Source organism: Rhinatrema bivittatum, chromosome 4, assembly GCF_901001135.1.
Source record: "Rhinatrema bivittatum chromosome 4, aRhiBiv1.1, whole genome shotgun sequence".
In the NCBI taxonomy this organism is placed as follows: domain Eukaryota; kingdom Metazoa; phylum Chordata; class Amphibia; order Gymnophiona; family Rhinatrematidae; genus Rhinatrema; species Rhinatrema bivittatum.
The window spans coordinates 209,198,971-209,219,212 of NC_042618.1; the positions used below are offsets into that span (position 1 = coordinate 209,198,971).

The 20,242-nt window shown below is 47.9% G+C and overlaps 1 protein-coding gene across 1 annotated transcript in view; it reads right to left on the reverse strand.

Moving 5' to 3' along the window:
* RBM5 (RNA binding motif protein 5) overlaps positions 1-20,242 on the reverse strand; it is a 255,667-nt gene that overhangs the window by 25,802 nt on the left and 209,623 nt on the right. The window contains 1 exon segment of the mRNA XM_029599640.1: positions 19,869-19,966. Coding sequence (XP_029455500.1) covers positions 19,869-19,966 — 98 coding nt within the window.

Here is a 20,242-nt window from a genome sequence, read left to right on the forward strand (position 1 = left end):
CCCCCTACAGCAGCACACCATTGGAAATTGCCTGCAGACAACTCTACCAAGGCAGCCCACCAGTGCGTTGCCCTCTCTGCCCCACAATATTTACATAAGTTTCCTCCTCCTCCCAGTATCTGACAGCATGATCCACAAGCACTGCAAACTGCTGAGTGCTTCCAGCACTCAAGAGTTATTGCTTCATTCCTTGCCTCTCCTGCCTCAGCCCGCAGATGGCAAAGCCTTCTCCTGCCATTTTTTTTTTTTTACAGCTTTAACAAGCAGGAACCAGGCAAGCCACAGGGCTCAGGGCAAAGGAGAAATATATGAGGGAAGCCTTGTTTAGTTTTTTGTTGTTTTTTTTAGGGGAAGGAGACACTGCAGAAGTGAGAAAAACACATAGGGAGGAGAGGGGAAGACTGGCAATTCCAGTGACGATAACCGGGAAAACCCCTGTTCCAACAACTGGAGGATCTGCAAAATCATAGCAGACAACTCTCCTCTCTTAAAGAGATGCACTACTTTTGGGCTGCCCTCCCTCAGCCATAGGGTTCTCACCCTCCTCCAGAGGATTAACATTTGAATCCTCTCCTCTGGGATGCCCTCACCTATGACCTTCTGAGCCCCCAGACTTCACCCCCCAAATCAGAGTTGAGCTCAATCTCTCTCTTTCTGGCGTAGGCTAGGGTCATATGACCACCCAGAGGGACCCCCTTTGATATGGCTCTACCTGAAACAGAACTTTTAATCAAAGATTCTTTGTGCATTAGAAACAAATTACAATAAAAAAGGCTCCTCAGTAGAAACAAATTCCAATAAAAATGGCTCCTCAGCCTCTATGTCCTCTTCCTGCTACAGCAAGACCTCTCTGGAATCTGCATACAGAGAACCAGCCCCCCTTGGTGTTTAAAGAGGGGGGGGGAGTTAGCACTTTCATACTCCAAATTTCCCTAAACTGCAGGGGTAGAACCTAAAATCCATTACAGAGCTCACATCTGAGCCCCAGTGCTGTTGCTGCATTTTTTTATTAGCAGCCTTTTTAAAATCTGCAGCAGAGCAAGGGCTCCTCAAAAGAGCCCTCCCACTACCCTCGCACTCAGAACACAAACCAGAGATGATAGGCACTCAGAACACAAACCTGATAAGATAAGCAATGCTTTTTGAGTTCAGCGGGAGCTGCCATTTCCCCAGCACTGTGCAGGAAAGAAGTAAACAAACCTTCCCAGGCTCTTCATACTCCTCTCTCCCGCTGTGGTAAACATCAGCGCTAACAAGGGCCCAGCACATCAGGCAGAAGCACTACAGAGCCCCTTTTTCCCTGTAATGTCCTGGCATTTTTTTTTTTTTTTAATCTTAAAGGAACCAACCCTCCAAATCAAAACCCCTCAAACAAAAGCCAACACTTTCCTTTAGTAGTCTTCCTCCAGGGGCCAAAGAGGACTTTTTCCATGGGAGAGAAAATGAACCAGGGATGAAGATGCCAGTACCAGTGGCTATCAAACCCTCAACATCCAGGCACAAGCCAAATAAAGGTCACCAACCACCTGCTTTGTCCCTACCTTTTACCAGAGGGATGGCCCTACCAAAGACCTAACAACCCTTGGGAGCAATCTTTTAATCCAAAATATGACTGCGGGTTAGACCCTATCATCTACTGGAGACAAGAGAACACAGAACCTGCAGATGGCACAATGCTTATGTATCAAGTGTATGTATCAACTGTACAATAAGATTTTTGTTCACCATCGCCATCTGCTGGTAGGGGAGAAAAGCCGATCTATTTGGACTGGTCTGGGGGACACCAAGGAAAAACAGTTGCAACAACTGGAAGCCCCCTGGGTCAACGAACTGTGTTCAACCAGGGGAGGGAATACAAGACTTTCATCTCAGGAGCTGCCATCCAACTTTGTATCAGCAGGCCACAGTTCACATCATGGGATGCTTGCCTGCCATCTGTGGGGAGACAAGAGAATACTGGCAGGCCAGCAAGCCTATAGTATCTGCCTTCATCTGCTGGTTGTGAGGCATAACTGATGCATCTGGACTGATTTGGCTGGCTGAAGAGGAAACCTCTTTTTCGCCCTATGTTTAATGAACATCTTGTATACAGAATACTCCTATCAAAAACATTCAGTTAGATGTGATTACATGTGAACTACTGAGAGAAGAAGACTGTCATGAGATCAGTACTCAGACAAGCATAATTATAGACAAGATTCAAATAATGTAATACAAGAGGGTGATGTAATTCATAACTAAAGGGCACTGACAAAATCTTTCTGACATTGGGCAAGTCACTTCACTCTCCACTACCTTGAGTACAAAAGGAAAATTGGATCTTACCTAATTTTTGTACCTGTAGTACCACAGATCAGTCCAGACTCCTGCCTCCCTGCCAGCAGATGGAGGCAGAGAAAGTTTTACTGACACGGCTACTTAACCATATGTACCACCATAAGTTCCTCAGTATTAATCTGTACCCAAGCAAAAAACCAACCAAAAATCTATTCAAAACTTTCAAAAACTTTTTTTCCCCCCTAAAAAACAATCATGTATTCCATATTATAAAACAGAATGAGCAGACAACTCTCCCCCTCTACTGATCGGGCAGGTTCTGGACTGATCTATGGTACTACAGGAACGAAAATTAGCAAGTGAGAACCAATTTTTCCTTTCCCTCTATGTACCCAGATCAGTCCAGACTCCTGGGATGTACCAAAGCTCCCTTCTCAAGGTGGGACTGAGACCCGCTTGCAGAACACTCATCAAAAGATGGGGCACCTGTGTCCCCACATCCAGCCAATAGTGCCTTGCAAAAATATGCAATGACTTCCCACATCGCTGCTCTGCAAATATCTTGTGGAGAAACTAGTTGAGCCTCTGCCCATGAGGCCACCTGAGAACGCGTAGAATGAGCACGCAATCACTCAGGAAACCTCTTTTCGGTCTGCTCCACGGAACAAAAAGATGACCCGACTAAAGTCATTAGTCACCTTGAGCTCTCTCAACAACACTTTCCTCACATCTAACAGCTTGAGCTCCCTCACGTAAGGAACGGAGGCATCCACCTCAGGAAAAGCAGAAAGCTCCACCATCTGATTCATGTGAAACGCGGACACTACTTTAGGTAAAAAGGAAGGTACTGTCTGCAACGACATACACGAGTCCGAAATCTGAAGAAATGGACTGCGGCAAGATAAAGCCTGCAACGCAGAAATTCTCCTAGCTGAACATATAGCCACCAGAAAAACCTTAATAGTCAAGTCTTAAGAATCGCTCTTCTGAGTAGTTCAAAAGGGGCCTCACACAAATCTCTGAAGACAAGATTAAGATTCCAGGATGGACAAACTTTCCACACCAGTGGATGTAGGTTCTTTGTCCCCTGAAGGAACTGAACCACATCTGGTTGAGCCGATAAAGTAGAGCCCTCTATTTTGCCTCGAGGATAACCAAGATCTGCCATCTGAACTTTAAGCAAGCTCAAAGACAAACCTTTTTACCAAACCTTCTTGCAGAAAGGACAAATGTCAGCCACTGAAGATTGGAGAGGTCGAACCCCCATTACAGCAACACCAGGAATCAAAAACCTTCCATACCCTTACGTACAAAAGATTAGTAGATCTTCTCCTGGTCTGGAACAACGTAGCAATGACTACTTCAGGATAACCCTTACGTTTCAATCACTGCCTATCAAAAACCATGCCTGTAGACAAAAGTGAGTGATTATTTGAAAATATGGATCCCTGACAAAAGTGGCCTGCTAGATGACCAAAGTGAATCGAGCCATCTACTGCCAAGTTATTACATCCACGAACCACGGACGGCATGGCTGCTCTGGAGCCACCAACACCACTTTGCCCTGATGCCTCTCTATGCAGCGCAACACCTTGCCCACAAGCGGCCCAGGAGGAAAAACAAAGTAGAACTTCCCAAGACCAAGGCACTACTAGAGCATCAACACCCTCGGCCCCGTGCTCCCTTCTCCGACTGAAAAACCAAACGCCTTGGCATTCTGACAAGTCGCCATTAGATCCACATGGGGGGAGCCCCACTTTCTTGCGGATGAGCTGCATTACCGTCTCTTGACAACTACCACTCAGCCTGCAACTCAAGTAATCTGCTTGAATGTTTTCGACCCCGGCGATGTGTGATGCCACTATCCACTCCAGGTGTTGCTCCGCCCAAAGAATCAACTCCTGCACCTCCTGGGCCACTGCTCAACTCTCTGTTCTGTCCAGAAAAATCTGTAATGCTAAGCAGACCGCTCTGGTCTCTGATAGACCAAGCAGACTTTCACAGACCAGCAACCCTGAGCCGACTGCTGCTGACAGACTGCTCCCCAACCAGAGACTGGCATCAGTAGTAACCACTACCCAATCTGGAACTTCGAGGTCTACCCCAGAACAAGTCTGGAACTTAGAAGTCACCAGGATAGACTCTCCTGTGCAACACCCTCTAGCAGCAAAGGAATACGAAACTCCTCCATGCCAAAGAGCTCTCTGTAAGGGTCTCACGAGCAAATGCCCATGGGACCAATTCCAGGGTTGAAGCCATACAGCTCATAACTTGCAAATAGTCCTTGGGCACTGGTAATCCTAACAAGCGCCGAATCTGCCCCTGCAGCTTCTGAACATGCTCCTCTGTGAGAAACACTTTCCTTCCAGGGTGTTAATTGAGCTCCCAGATATTCCAGGGACTTCAATAGCTGCAGGTGACTCTTTGCCAAATTCACTACCCAGCCAAGCGACTCAAGAAAACACCGATAACCATCTGAACAGATTGGCGACAAAACTTCAGACTTCGCCCCGATAAGCAGTCGTCCAGATAAGGATGCACCAGAACACCTTCCTGACGAAAAGCCAATGCCACCAACACCATTACCTTGGTGAAGGTGTGTGGTGCTGTGGCCAACCCGAAAGGAAGGGCCTGAAATTGAAAATGCTGACCCAGAATCATAAACCTCAGAAACTCAGAATCTAGCTGAATGGGAATGTGCATACACACCTCCATTAGAAGCAGAGATGCCAGAATTCTCCCCTTGCGAATGCCTGCGATCACCGACCTTCGGGTCTCTCCTTACGGAAACGCGATACCTTGAGCGTTGCATTTACCTTTTCAAATCAAGAATCAGGCAGAAAGTGCTTTCCTTCTTTGGAACTACAAAGTAAATGGAATACCTTCCCAAGCCTATCTCCGCGTAGGGAACCAGAACCAACACCCCCAGTTTTCTCAGATAGTCCAGCGTCTCTCAAACCGCTACCTGTTGTGTACGTAGCTGCAAGGGGAAACTAGAAACAAATCTTGGAATGGATGAGCAAATTCTAAAGCGTAGCCATCTCTTACCATACTGAGAACCTATTGGTCTTGAGTAATCTTGCCCACTCCTCATAGAACCGCACCAGGCGACTCCCTATAATAGGAAGACAAAGTGGACCAGTCTTGATTCATCGTGAAGACTTAACACTGGTTGTGCTACCACCGGCAGCTCCTCTGAATGGTCTCTGGGCACCCCGAAAGGACTGACCCCAGGATTGGCCCTGAAGGGAAAACTACTTTTGTGAACCTTGCATTGCCCTTGTCGGACTAGGTCTAACATCCTGAAAACGGGAATGAAACTGAAAAAATCTCTTGCCCACAGGCTTATCTTCCGGCAACCTGAGAACATTACTGTCACCTAGAGTCTGCGTCAACTGCTCCAGGTCCTCACCAAACGTGAGTCAGCTTTTAAAAGGCAGCGAACCTAACAGACTTAGAAGATACATCCGCCGACCAGTTACGCAAGCAGAGCAACCTTCTGGCAGAAACCACAGATACCATAATCTGAGACTTTCGGCTGAACCAATCATACAGAGCATTAGCAATGGTAAGCCATCGCTTGCCTCAACAAGCTTAGCCCTGTCCACCTCCTCACCTGACTTTGGCAGACTTTCTTGCTTCTGCTGCACCCTGTGCAGACAGCACGCTGCATAAAACTAGTACAAATAGCAGAACGCAAACTAAGGGCCGAAACCTCAAAAATCCTCGAAGTGTACTTCCAGCTTACGATCCTGCACGTCCTTCAACGCTGCGGATCCTAATACCGGGATGATTGTCTTTTTAGTAACTGCCAAAACCGCAGCATCAACCTTAAGGGCGAAAAGCTTCAGCGCCTGCTCAGGCAATGGACAGAGCTTTGCCATGGTCCTTCCCACCTTTAATCCTGAATCGGGAGTTTCCCACTCCCTCTCAACCAACCTCCTCACAGACTTGTGATATGGGGAAGGATGATGGGGGACCCCGCAGCCCATCCAGGATTGGATCTGCCCCCTCCAAATCAGAACCTTCCTGACCCCCAGCACCCGAATAGCCTGAGGAACTGAAGGATAGAGTTCCTCTTTTCTAAAATGACGGACTACATTCGGGTCATCCCCCTTGGGGACCGGGATTCCCTCTGGATCATCCCCTTGACCCATATCTCCTGCTGCCGGATCTACCAGCAAGTCATAACATAAGAACATAAGAAATTGCCATGCTGGGTCAAGACTAAGGATCCATCAAGACCAGCATCCTGTTTCCAAAAGAGTCCAAACCAGGCCACAAGAACCTGGCAATTACCCAAACACCAAGAAGATTCCATGCTGATGCAATTAATAGCAGTGGCTATTCCCTAAGTAAACTTGATTAATAGCAGTTAATGAACTTTCTTCTCCAAGAACTTATCCAAACCTTTTTTAAACCCAGCTACACTAATTGCACTAACCACACCCTCTGGCAACAAATTCCAGAGCTTAATTGTGCATTCAGTGAAAAAGAATTTTCTCAGATTAGTCTTAAATGTGCTACTTGCTAACTTCATGGAATGCCCCCTAGTCCTATTATCCGAAAATGTAAATAACCGATTCACATCTACTCGTTAAGTCATTGCCAGGAGGCTCCCCTGCCCCCACTGGGGCATCCTCAGAATCCTCTGATTTATCTCCACCTGGTCTGAACCCAAAGGAGGACCCAACATTTCTGAACAGGGGAAATGCGCTTTCTAACCAAATAATCCAGCTTGGGCCCACAGCACAGACCTCCTTCGACTGGGGCCGAGAATCTGGTAGTTTGCCTGCTGCTTGGCTAGATAAGTCTCATGCAGCAGTAACACAAAGTCAGCCAAAAAAAGTTTAGAGATCCCAGCCCCAGCAGGAGAGGAATCAGAGACAGGTAGTATGGGAGCCTCTTCCCCCTCCGAGCCTCCCTGATGCTCCCTGAAGCCTAAACATGCCGGAGACGACTGCAGGGGGTTACATGCCCCCAGACGCCAGGAACGACCGAAAGCGAATTCAAAATGGCCATCGTTCCCGTGCTGAGCAGGAAGGGATCTTCACCTGGCAATGCCAGAACAAGAGCAGAGGCCCTCCATTGATTTTTTGCGCATACCCGGCCTTTGGATGAGCCCTCATCGTCTGGACAGCCGGAACACAAACTGAGCCTGATAAGCTGCGAACATGCCGAACTGCAGGCCCATAGCTCTCGCTGAGGAATCTACCTCAGAACAAGAAAACAAAATGCTCCAACACCCCAGCCGCCAAAGCAAGAGGAGGAAGTTGCCCACACAGTAGAGAAGAGCTGTACCGTGCCGCTGCCTTAGCTCCTTTTTCTTTTCTTTTAACTTTATTAAAACTTCCCCCAAGGCTGGAAAGAGGTTCAAGAACGAGTGCCTTCAGAAGAAAAAATATCCTGAGCCTGCAGCCGCCTGAGTGGCCTCGTGAAGGGGAGTGAATGGACCCCCAGATTTACACCCCAAGGGCGCAAGGATAGAGCGTATTAAAGGCTCACCAACCCCCAGCTAATCCACCTCAACCAAAACAGGGAAGAATCCACCAGAATCAAAAAAACCCCTGGGAGGAAGGCTCAAAAAACAAAATTGCCCAGACTGCTAATTTTCGTTCCTGTAGTACCTCGGATCTGTCCAGACACCTGGGTTCATCTCCCCCTATCAGCAGATGGAGACAGAGAAAAAAACCTCGCTGACACCGTATCTAAGCAACCGCGCCACCTGCAGTACATCAGTATATATCTATATCAAAGCAGATAATAGCAAAAAAATATGGAACCATTAAACAATTAACAAGAACATGGAATGCAACAGAGAACAATCTTACAGCTGAGCGGACTCTCCCCTTAATATAACCCCCTTCTAATTGGGCGGGCTCTGGACTGATCCGTGGTACTACAGGAACAAAAATTAGCAGGTAGAACCAATTTTCCTTTCCCTGTACATACCCAGATCAGTCCAGACACCTGGGATGTACCAAAGCCCTTTCCCAGGGTGGGACCTGGAGAATCCCACTCGCAAAACACTCTCGCCAAAGGAAGGGTTTGCCGGAGCCCCAACATCTAAACGATAGTGCCTTGCAAAAGTATGCAGCGACTTCCAAGTCGCCGCTCTGTAAATTTCCTGTGGGGAAACAAGTTGAGATTCTGCCCATGAGGCTGCTTGCGAACGTGTGGAGTAAGCACGCAAGCCTTCCGGAATTGGACGACTCCGTGTACTAAACACGGAAGAAATAGCCTCCTTCAACCATCTTACAATAGAGGCTTTAGAAGCCTTGGAGCCTCTATTATGATCACTCCACAGCACGAAGAGGTGATCGGACCTCCTAAAGTCATTGGTAATCTCGAGGTAACGCAATAAAGCCCTCCGAACATCTAGATGTTTGAGCTCCCTCACATTAGGATCCAACACTGGTAAGTTAGGAAGAGCCAGAAGTTTCATCCGACTGACATGGAACGCTGAAACCACCTTTGGTAAAAAGGAAGGTACCGTCCGTCCGTAAAGAAACTCAGGATTCTGAAATCTAAAGGAAAGGATCTAGACAAGATAATGCCTGTAACAAATGGCGATGAGAAAAATTACCTTAAGTGTCAAATCCTTTAACGTAGACCTTCAGAGCGGCTCGAAGGGAGGTTCACACAGAGCTTTAAGAACTAGTTTAAGATTCCAGGACGGACAAAATTTCCGAACTGGAGGACGAAGATTCATCGCACCTCTAAGAAAACGAACCACGTCTGGATGACATGAAATAGAGGAACCTTCAGTTTTGCCATGGAGAGAGCCCAGTGCTGCTACCTGCACTTTAAGAGAACTAAGAGATAAACCCTTGGTGAAGCCATCCTGAAAGAAAGATAATATTTCAGGAATTAAGGCCCTAAGAGGCAAATTCCCCTGACGGAACACCAGGACTCAAAAATCTTCCATACACGAACATGAGAGGTTAGTAGACTTCCTTCTAGACTGTAACAATGTAGTGACTACCGAGTCTGGGTAACCTTTCCTTTTCAAACGCCTCCTCTCAAAAGCCATGCCGCTAGACAAAAGCGAGCAGCCTGGTCGAAAAATATAGGACCCTGTCAAAGAAGACGCGTCAGGTGGCCAAAGCAAAGTGGGCCGTCCACTGCCAGGTTGACCAGATCCGCAAACCACGGATGCCGAGGCCACTCCAGAGCCACCAGAATCACCTCTCCGCAATGCTTTTCTATGTGACGTAGAACCTTGCCCACCAGCAGCCACGGAAGAAAAATATATAGTAGAACTTCCCGGGCCATGGTAGAATCAGAGCATCGACCCCTTCAGCCACGTACTATCTTCGGCGACTGAAGAGGTCGCCATAAGGTTGTTGTGAGGTAGACCCCAAAGATCTCGAATTATCTACATAGCTGTCTCAGAGCTCCCACTCGCCTGGATCCAAGTGTGTGTGACTCAAGAAATCCGCCTGAACATTCTGTTCCTGTGATGGGGGATGCCGCTAATCTTTCTAGATGTCGTTCCGCCCAGAGCACCAACATCTGCGCCTCTAGAGCCACTGCCCTGCCTTTGGCTCCGCCCTGCCGATTTATATATGCTACTGTTGTGGCGTTGTCTGACAGAACTCGAACCGGACGATTCCGTAGTAATGGCAAAAACTTCAAGGCCAAGCGGCCCGCCCTGGTCTCTAGACCACGCAGACTGTCTCGTGGACCAGGATCCCTGAACCAAATGGGACTGACAAACTGCTCCCCATCCAGAGAGACTGGCATCGGTAGTAACCACCATCCAATCGGAAACTTCGAGGTCTACTCTCCGACAGATTGGAAGTCTGAAGCCATCATGACAGACTGTCTCTAGGCAAACCCTCGAGAGGTAAGCGGATATGATATTCTTCCGATACTGGCTTCCAGCAGGACAACAATGCCGTATGTCGTGATCTCATATGGGAAAATGCCCGGGGAACCAAGTCCAGCATGGAGGCCATCAGGCAAGAATACCTGTAAGTAGTCCCAGACCTTGAGTTCCTGCAACCGCAAAACACGGCAGATCTGGGCCTGAAGTTTCAAGATTCGATCTTGAGAGAGAAAGACTGTCTATAAGAGTATCGAACCGAGCACCTAAATACTCCGAAGTTTGTGTTGCTGACAGCTGACTTTTGTCGTGATTCACTACCCAACCTAGGGACTGTAGGACTTGAGAACTTGGTGAATCGACTTGCAGCAGAGAGACTCTGACTTGGCTTTGATCAACCAATCGTCCAAATATGGGTGAACTAGAATATTTATTTTATTTATATTCTGCTTTTCGCACTTTTTCAGCACTTCAAAGTGGATTACATTCAGGTACTGTACCCTACTATTCGAAGGAAAGCTGTCACCACCATCACCTTGGTGAAAGTCTGTGGAGATGTGGCGAGACCAAACGGAAGAGCCTGAAACTGAAAATGTTGACCCAGAATCATGAAGCGGAGAAAACGCTGAGAGTCCTGATGGAAGGGAATATGTAGATAAGCCTCCATGAGATCCAAGGAAGCCAGGAATTCTCCTTTGCTTATAGCCACTATTGACCGACCTGAGGGGTTCCATCCTGAAGCATGGCACCTTGAGTTTTGCATTGACCTTCTTTAAATCAGTATTGGCCGAAACGAGCCCTCCTTTTTGAAGACCAGAAAATAAATGGAGTATCTCCTCTGAGAGGGAGATACTGCTCTGGGAACTGTTACTACCCGCACTTAACCAACATAACCGGTCTAGAGTCAGTTGTACTGCCGCCCGCTTGACCGGATAGCTGCATTGGGAAATTAGAAAAAGTTTCTGTACGGGACGAGCAAATTCTAAAATGTAACTGTGTCTTATATTGAGAACCCACTGGTCCCTGAGTGATCTTGGCCCACTCATCGTGAAAGTGCCATAAGCGACCTCCTATAATAGGAATGATGGAGTGGACCAGCCTGGCATCATTGGGTAGACTTACCTCCTGCCAAGGAGCCACCAGAGGATCCCCTAAAGGACCCTCTGGCTCCACGAAAGAATTGTCCCCGTGCTTGCCCCCCACGAAAAATATTGTCTCTGCGGCCCCGGCTTACCACCGGTAGGCCGCGATCTTCTGTTGGACCGAAAACGAGACCTTGATTGAAAAAATCTCTTACCCTTAGATTTATCCTCGGATAACCTGAGGACTTTGTCTCCAAGAGACTGGATCAGCTGCTCTAGATCCTTGCCAAACAAGAACTTACCTTTGAAAGGCAAGGATGCCAATTGCACCTTAGAGGAAACATCTGCCGCCCAATTGTGAAGCTAAACCAACTTTCGGGAGGCAACAGATGCCATTATTCTGGATGAAGTATGCACCAAATCAGAGAGCATCCGCACCGTAAGCCACAGCTGCTTCCACACACTCAGCTGTATCTGCGTCCACACCTGATTGAGACAAATTACCTTGAAGCTGCTGTACCCCACTAGAGACAAGCACACTGCAAGAATCTTGAACAAAGCGTGGCACACAAATCCAGGGATGTCACCTCAAAAATCATTTTAAGGTGTAACTCCATCTTATGATCTTGTACATCTTTTCAATAACCGGAATCGTGGTGCGCTTAAGTCACAGCAGACACCGCCGCATCTACTTTCGGGAGAGAAAAAAAATTCTAAATCCTGTTCTGGTAGAGGGTAAAGTTTCTCCATGGCTCTGCCCACCTTTAAACCAGAATCATGAGTTCCCCAATTCCTCTTCTACTAACTTTCTAACCAACTTGTGGTAAGGGAAAGAAGTTGAAGGATCTCTGATGGCACCTAGTACTGGGTCCTCACTGTCCAAATCCTGGTTCTCCTGAGGCAATTTTAACCCCAAGAACCTGGTAAGCCAAGGGAAGCAAAACCTCCAACTCTTCCCTTTTAAAAAGGCAGACCACTTTAGGATCCGCCTCATGAATAAAAGACTGGGTCACCCCCTTGACCCACATCCTCGGTAGCCAGAATAACCGGAGCCACCAGGGGAGTTCGGCCAGACCCCGAACCAGTACCACCAGGAGCTATGATAGTGTCCTCTGGATCAACCGCCCCAGCTGCATCACCCTGTGGGCAAAAAATCAAGCCCTGTGCTGAGGGAACCCTATTACCGTGCATAGAAGACCTCCTGGTTCCCCCCGAAGGACCCTCAGTGGGTTGGAGTGATGGAATCTGCGGCTGTGTAGTCCCCCCAAGCCGCCTTCTGTCTGGCCATATAGGCATCATGAAGTAACAAAGTCTGGAGAAAAACCTCCCTGCACCAAAACCAGTATGGTCTGGTTGAAAAACAGGCAAACCAGAGCTTTCCTCCCCTTCTAGCCCTCCCTGCCTGTTCCCCAACCCGGAACTGGCCAGAGACAGAGATGGAGGATTCCCCCCTGGCAACGCAGGAATTGCTGCGGCAAAATCCAAAATGGCCACTGTTCCCAAGCCGGCCAGTTGAGGTAAAATGGAGAAATTACTTACCTGATAATTTTGTTTTCCTTAGTGTAGACAGATGGACTCAGGACCAGTGGGTTGTGTGCTCTTCTGTTAGCAGATGGGAAACTGTCAGATTTCAAAGCTGACGTCACTCTAGTTATACCCCTGAAGTAGCCTCAGCAGTATTCTCTTCGAAAAGCCATTGTGGAATATATCTTTGCTTAATTAACTTGATTAAACTGGTTCAACTGATTTCAAAACTGGAGACTGCCAGTGCACTCAACCAATTAATGCCGACACTGGACAAGCTGAGGGGGTCTTGAACTAGGGGTAGGCAGTGGCTTTGCTTAGTCTAGAGGTTCGCTTTCCCAGGTCCTCCTTCTCTGGGGCAGCCGTGGGCGGGATGCTGAGTCCATCTGTCTACACTAAGGAAAACGAAATTATCAGCTAAGTAATTTCTCCATTTCCTAGCATGTAGCCAGATGGACTCAGGACCAGTGGTATGTACAAAAGCTACTCTCGGACAGGGCAGGAGGCTGCCCATGGCCCATTTAATACTGCCCTTGCGAAGGCTGCATCTTCTCGGGCCTGAACATTCAGGCGGTATAACCTGGAGGTGGTGTGTAGGGAGGACTACGTCGCCGCCCGACAGATCTCGGCAGGCGACAGCAGCTTGGTTTCTGCCCAAGAAACTGTCTGGGCCCTCGTAGAATGAGCCTTAACCTGTAGTGGTAAGGGCTTTCCTGCCTCTATGTAGGCTGCCTTGATTACTTCTTTGATCCAACGGGCTATGGTCGCCCACGAGGCCGCTTCTCCTTGCTTCTTCCCGCTGTGAAGAACGAACAAGCGATCCATTTTGCGCACCGGTTCCGATCTTTCCAGGTACCGCACCAGGAGTTTGCCGACATTTAGATAGCGAAGGAGGCGCAAGTCTTCAGAGTCTTTATGTTCATCCGGAGATAGCAGGGAGATGACCTGGTTCAAATGAAAATCGGAGACCACTTTCGGTAGGAAGGAGGGGACGGTGCGCAACTGTATGGTTCCAGGAGTGAACCTTAGGAACGGTTCCTGACAGGATAGTGCCTGTAGTTCGGAGATGCGATGAGCTGAACATATTGCCACCAGGAATACAGTCTTCAGTGTTAAGAGGCGTGGGGGCAGACCGCGCATTGGTCTGAAGGAAGCCCCCGCTAGGAAGTCTAGTATCTGGATTGAGGTTCCATAGGGGCACCGGCCACTTTAGGAGTGGCTGAAGATGCTTAACCCCTTTCAGGGGTCTATCTCCAGAGACACCTGCTGGCTCCTGGTTCCTTCCTGGCGATTGATGTAAGCCACCGTCGTAGCGTTGTCCAACATTACTCGAATCGCTTTGCCTCGAAGTCTGTGGTTGAATCACAGGCACACCAGTCTGACTGCTCAAGCTTCCAGGTGGTTTGTGTTCCATTCCACCTCTTCCTTGTTCCATTGTCCCTGGGCCATCAGCTCCTGACAGTGGGCTCCCCACCCTCTCAGGCTCGCATCCATGGTAAGATCCAGTTCGGTGGGGATAGGCTTACTCTTCTGCTTAGGTGGTCTTCCTGTAGCCACCACTGGAGCTGAAAACGTACCTCTGCTGGTATTTGGAGGCGAATTGAGTAGTCCTGGGACAGTGGGTTCCATCGTGACAGTAAGGAGTGCTGGAGTGGTCACAAGTAGGCCCTTGCCCACAGGATGACCTCCAGAGTTGATGCCACGAGGCCGAGGACTTGAAGATAGTCCCATACCTTGGGGTGTGCGCATTGGACATCAATCGTAATTGTTTCATCAGTTTCCTTCTCCTCGGGGGAGAGAGGAAGACTCTTCTGTTTGGTGTCAAAACGGGCCCCCAGGTACTCTAGAGACAGAGGGCTGCAGACTGCTCTTGCCCATGTTCATGACCCAACCGAGTTCCTGCACTAGGCTCTTGACTCTGGTCACCTACCGGCTCTTTTCCGAAGACTTTGCCCTGATCAGCCAGTTGTCAGGTAAGGGTGTACCAAGATCCCTTCCTTACTCAGTGTTGCCACCACGGCCACCATAATTTTGGAGAATGTTCTGGGGGTGGTTGCTAGGCCGAAAGGTAGCGCTTGGAACTGGTAATGGTGACCTAGTTTCACAAAGCGTAGAAAACGCTGGTGATCCTGATGGACTGGAATGTGAAGGTAGGCTTCAGAGAAGTTAGAAACTCCTGGTTGTACTGCCATTATAACGAGGGAAGACTCTCCATGCAGAAGTGTAGTATCCGCAGATGACCGTTGTTCTTGATATCTAAGATGGGTCGGAATGATCCTTCCTTCTTGGGAACGTTAAATAGATGGAATAGCGCCCTGTATTTTGTTGGGGCATGGGAACCGGAGTTATTGCCTTCAGAATGAGTAGTCTTGTCAGAGTGGCTTCCACTGCCAGTCTCTTGGTGTGGGAGTGGCAGGGTGACATCATAAACTTGTCCAGAGGGTTGCTGCAGAACTTCAGAGAGTAACCTTCTAGAATGATGTTTAGTACACATTTGTTCGACGTGATCTCGACCCATCTTTGGTAGAAAAGGGCAAGTCGACCCCCTATCTCCTCTTCCTGTGGATGGGTCGGCCAATTCTCATTCTGGAGCACGGCTGGAGCCTGCCCCTCTCTTGGTCTGTAGGGTCCAAAAGGGCTGGGACCTTCCGGAGGGACGAGGTGCCTGAAACTGCGAGTTCCTGTAAGGTCTAAAGCGTTGCAATCCTCTGCCCTTGGTTCTTCTGGGGGAGGGACTCAGATCTTTTGCTCCTATCTTCTGGTAGCCGAGGCACTGGGGATTCGCCCCATTTGCTGGCTAACTTCTCCAATTTGCTTCCGAACAAGAGAGATCCTTTAAAGGGCATTCTTGTGAGATTCGCTTTAGATTTATTTATTTTATTTATTTATTGGTTTTTATATACCGCCGTTCATCCTAGGATATCGCGTCGATTTACAAGAAACAAAACAAAACGTCAGAGCATTGTACATGGAACAAGGTAGTGATAATTATGAACTAGTATATAAATAACTAAGGGAAAAGGTAACGTACATATAACAAATTAATAATTATGAACTAATAGGTAAATAACTAACAGTGAGAATGACTAATATAAATGGCAAAACTTAGAGTGGAGGGAAAGAAAGGGGAGAGAGGGGGAGGATAGGGGGAATGGAGGAGGAAGAGAGGATTGGACATGCTGGGACATTTAGAGATGTAGCATGATGGAGAAGGTGGAACGTGAAGGAAAATGTCTATTGTGTTTGCAAGATGGATGTATTGAAGAGGGAAGGAGCAGGGGGGGCGGGGGGGGGGGGGGATCATGTGTAGGGCTTGAGTAAATAACCTTGTCTTGAGATTTTTTTTGAAGATCTTTGGGGATTGTTCAAGTCGTAGCTCAGTGGGCATAGAATTCCATAAGGTAGGGCCAGCTAGTGACAGGGCACGGGCCTTAGTGGATGTATATTTAAAGAGTTGGGGTGAAGGGGTTTACAAGTGGGTTTCTGATCGGCCTGTTAGGGGTATGAAATTGTAAGGAGTTAGAGAACCAGTTCATTTCTGTATTGTGAAGGGCTTTGTGTATGAAGGTTAAAACCTTATATTGAATGCGAAAGTGAATGGGTAGCCAATGTAATCGTTTAAGAATGGGTGTAATATGCTCCTTTGAAGTAGTATTGGTGAGGATGCAAGCGGCAGTGTTCTGTAGAATTTGTAACGGATTGATGGCATTTTTGGGTAGTCCTAATAGCAGAGCATTACAGTAGTCAATTTTAGAGAATACCATGGCTTGGAGTACGGTGCGGAAATCAGTGAAATGTAATAGGGGTTTTAGTTTAATTGTGTGGATCTTGAAAAAAATTCTTTCAGTATTGTATTGATATATTTTTTGAATGTCATGTGGTCGTCTAGTATGACTCCTAGATCACGTAGTTGGTGGGAAAATTGGGTGTGGGGTAATGTGATAGGCATTGTCGGTGTAGTATGGGAGGGTGTGGGAGAAGTTATTACCATGAGTTCGGTTTTTGTAGTATTAAGAGCAAGTTGTATAGAATTAAGAAGATTGTTGATTGCGTTGAGTGTGGCATTCCAAATATCAAGATGTCGCGTCAGTCCGTAGCCATAGTTGTCTTCTGGCTGCCATTACCGAGGCTACATCTCTGGCTGAGGTACACACCAGGTCTGAGCTTGCATCCGTCAGGAATGCTGCTGCAGGTTCCTTCGTCTCACCGGAATACGTTCCAGAGTTATTTGCCTCTCTTGAGAGGAGCAAGCAGGAACGTGCCACCAGTACACAGCAGGAAGCAATCTGTAGCGTCATTGCTGTTGCGAAGGCCTGCTTAAGGATGGATTCCAATCGTCTATCCCGAGTATCCTTCAACGGAGCCCCTCCCTCAATGGGAATAGTTTTCTTTGAGACGGCGCAGACCATAGCATCCACTTTCGGGAAACGCAGGTGTTCCGTGGTTGCTGGTTCTAGAGGGTATAGGGCTTCCAAGGCCTGACCCCCTTTGAAGCTGGCTCCCGGGGCATCCCACTCCAGGTCAATCTGTTCCTGAATGGCTTCCAACATTGGGAAGTAGCATGAGGCTTTACAAAGACACCAAGATGGGGTTCTTCTTTGGTTCCACCATAGGATCCGTGCCTGGAACTCCCACAGTCTTCAGAGTCTGGGAAACAAGGGCTGGTAATTCATCCTTGTGGAAGAAGTGAAGCATGGTTCGGAATGATTAGATTCCTGGAGGGATTTCGCCTTCTTCCAGGGAGTCACCATCTTCATCTGAGGTGTCTGGGTCCCTTGTCAGGGAAGTTCTTGGTTAGGCGATGCATGTCTTGAGACATCCGAGCAGGACTGGGAGGATTTTGTTCTTCCGGCAGGGGTTGAGCCCGGGGCGCCGCCAGGGCTGATTGTGCCTGAACGAAGGCTTGCAGCCCTTGGAAAAATTCTAGCCAGGAGAAGGTCCCTGGGTCCATGTTAATCCCAGGGGGGAGTTGGGGCCCCTGAAGTGCCCTTTTGTGGAGAAGCCATCTCGAAGATGCATAGATCTGGGGAGCTACGGTCGGTAGTAGTTCCAGACCATCCCCCGACAGTAAGGGACTAGGTTTTGGCTCCCTTTGGGCTTTTCTGCAATGCTGACACAGGCAGGACCCCAGTTCAGGCTGCATGGCTCTTATGTGGCAGGCTGTGCAAAGGGAGTGCCTTCTGGCCTTCTTGGGCGCAGATGCCATTGTCTGTGTATGTGCGCATCGAGTGTGCTCAGTTGTGCGCATCAGCCGCCCGGCCCCACACATACCGCCTGTTGAGAAGGGAAGATGGTGCCCCCCCCGAGGGTCTCCATGTGTGTGGAGCCTTGCACCGGATCGGGGCCTACCCCAAGCAAGGCTGCTCAACCCGATCGGTGCTCCCTTTTTAACCTCGCCGGAAGAAGGAATCGGTACAGCAATCCGAGCTCCAGAGACCTGGATTTAAAGATTTCTGCTTACCTGGTCTCAGCGCTTACCGATCGCATGCCAGTCTCCAGCTGCAGGGGGAGAGGGAATTACCATCACCACCGCGCTCGGTTCTGCACCCACTGCCTTTCAGCCACTCTGGGGCTAAGTCCATGCCGGGAACCGGCTACTGGACCAAGGCACACCTCTGAGATCACCTCAGAAATTCTCAACTGGGGAGGGACCCTTAGGTATCACCACAGGAGAGCAGGGCTCGATCTTTTCAGTTAATTGTCTTCTTGCAGTAATTTTCCTAACACTGTGTAGTGTGTGGGATAGTGTCCGCATCTGCTAGGAGAGAGAAATACTGAAGAGCGGAGGTTACTGCAGGGGTATATCTAGAGTGACATCAGCTTTGAAATATGACTCAAGTCTCCCAACTGCTAGCAGAAGAGCACATAACCCACTGGTCCTGAGTTCATCTGGCTACATGCTAGGAAAAAGGTTACAGCCGGTCCAAAAGATGACACTCGACACTGTTTAGCAGAAGAAGCAACAGACGAACCCTCCTCACCGTCAGCACAGTTAGCGCATAACCCCGACCTATTAAGCCGAGAAGAATCAGAGCCGCATGAATGGCATGCCTTGCCGCAAGCCATAAGGGAGAGATAAAATTAAAATCCTCTCTCTGAAGGTACTCACCATGACAGAAGAAAAGGTCCCCCAAACAAACAGCCAGAGACCCACAAAAAGCTCCTACCTAAGGGGAGGAAGTCGCTCGCCTGTAGAACAGTGCTCTGGTGCAAACAGTTTGTTTTTTGTTTTAATTAGCGTTAAAAATGAACAACTTGCCCTGAAAAACAGGCAAAAATATCCAAAACTTCTTGTAAAAAAGTATTGTAAAGAGCCTGCAGCCGCCTCGTGAAGGGAGGGATCTGGACAACCAGATTTACACCTCACGGGCGCCCAGACCAAGCACACACAAGGGTACCAACCCCGGCTCGACCGCCTCAACCTGACAGGGAAGAACCCTAAGGATTCTAAAAAAAAAAAAAATAAAATAAAAAAAATAAATTTTTTAAACCATGGGAGGAAGGCTCAAAAGAAAAAAATTATCTAAAAAATTTAGTCAACTGCAGAACAGCCTCTGCCATCTGCTGGAGACAGAAATACTGATGAACTGCAGGTGGCACGGTTGCTTAGATACAGTGTGTTATATTTAACCAAACTACATATAGCTGATACCGTGTAGTCTTAATTAAGGAAGCAGAGAAACCTCATACAAAAATGGTGGGCTTTGTCGGTGATAGCCCAAAATGCCACATATCATTGTGCAGTCACAAAATTGATTACCGTATACGATAGTGGAGAGAAAATAGGTATAAGGAGCGAAAGAGATTGGTGGGAGTGGCAGGAAGACAGAGGGAGGGCAGAGCTTGGTTGGCTTAACACCCGCTCCACCCCCAACTAGAAAGGCATTCTCTGCTGCATCTGGTAAAAACTATGCTTATATGCTTTTACATGGATCTTCTAGCGCTTTCAAATTTGAGGTAATTTTCAATGGAGTCAGTCTTACTTAACCTAAGTGCCAAGTCTATGCTTCAACTGTCATCCCCCACCCCCCCATCTGGACCATATTAGTACATTTTCACCAAAGTTATCATGCTGCCAGACAAGAGGACTAAACTTGTCCCTAAATGTTTATTTATTTTTATTTGCGCTGAAATGTATTTAAAAAAACCCAACTTACACAGCAGTAGGATCAAATGCTTTTTTGCGCTTTGGCTCTGGAGGTTGTGGGATACCATATTTCTCCCTTCTTTCCGCTGCTCGATCCCTGTATTTCATCTGAAAATATGGAACACTTCACTCTTACAGCAGCAACTATGGATTTAACGGCTGTGTAACTAATGATAACTAGTTAAATAGTGCATCCATATAAAAATGCTTGCTACAAAGCCTTGCCTGCTATGCGGGCCCCACACTGAACCAGATGCCTTGGAGCCCCAATCCCCTGTAGCCAGATGCCGAGCTTTCACTTGCATTTTTTTTTGGTGTCAAACTTTACCACTCAGAGATATACAATACAAAAAAATACAAGCTGGATCCATGGTTTCTCAGGAA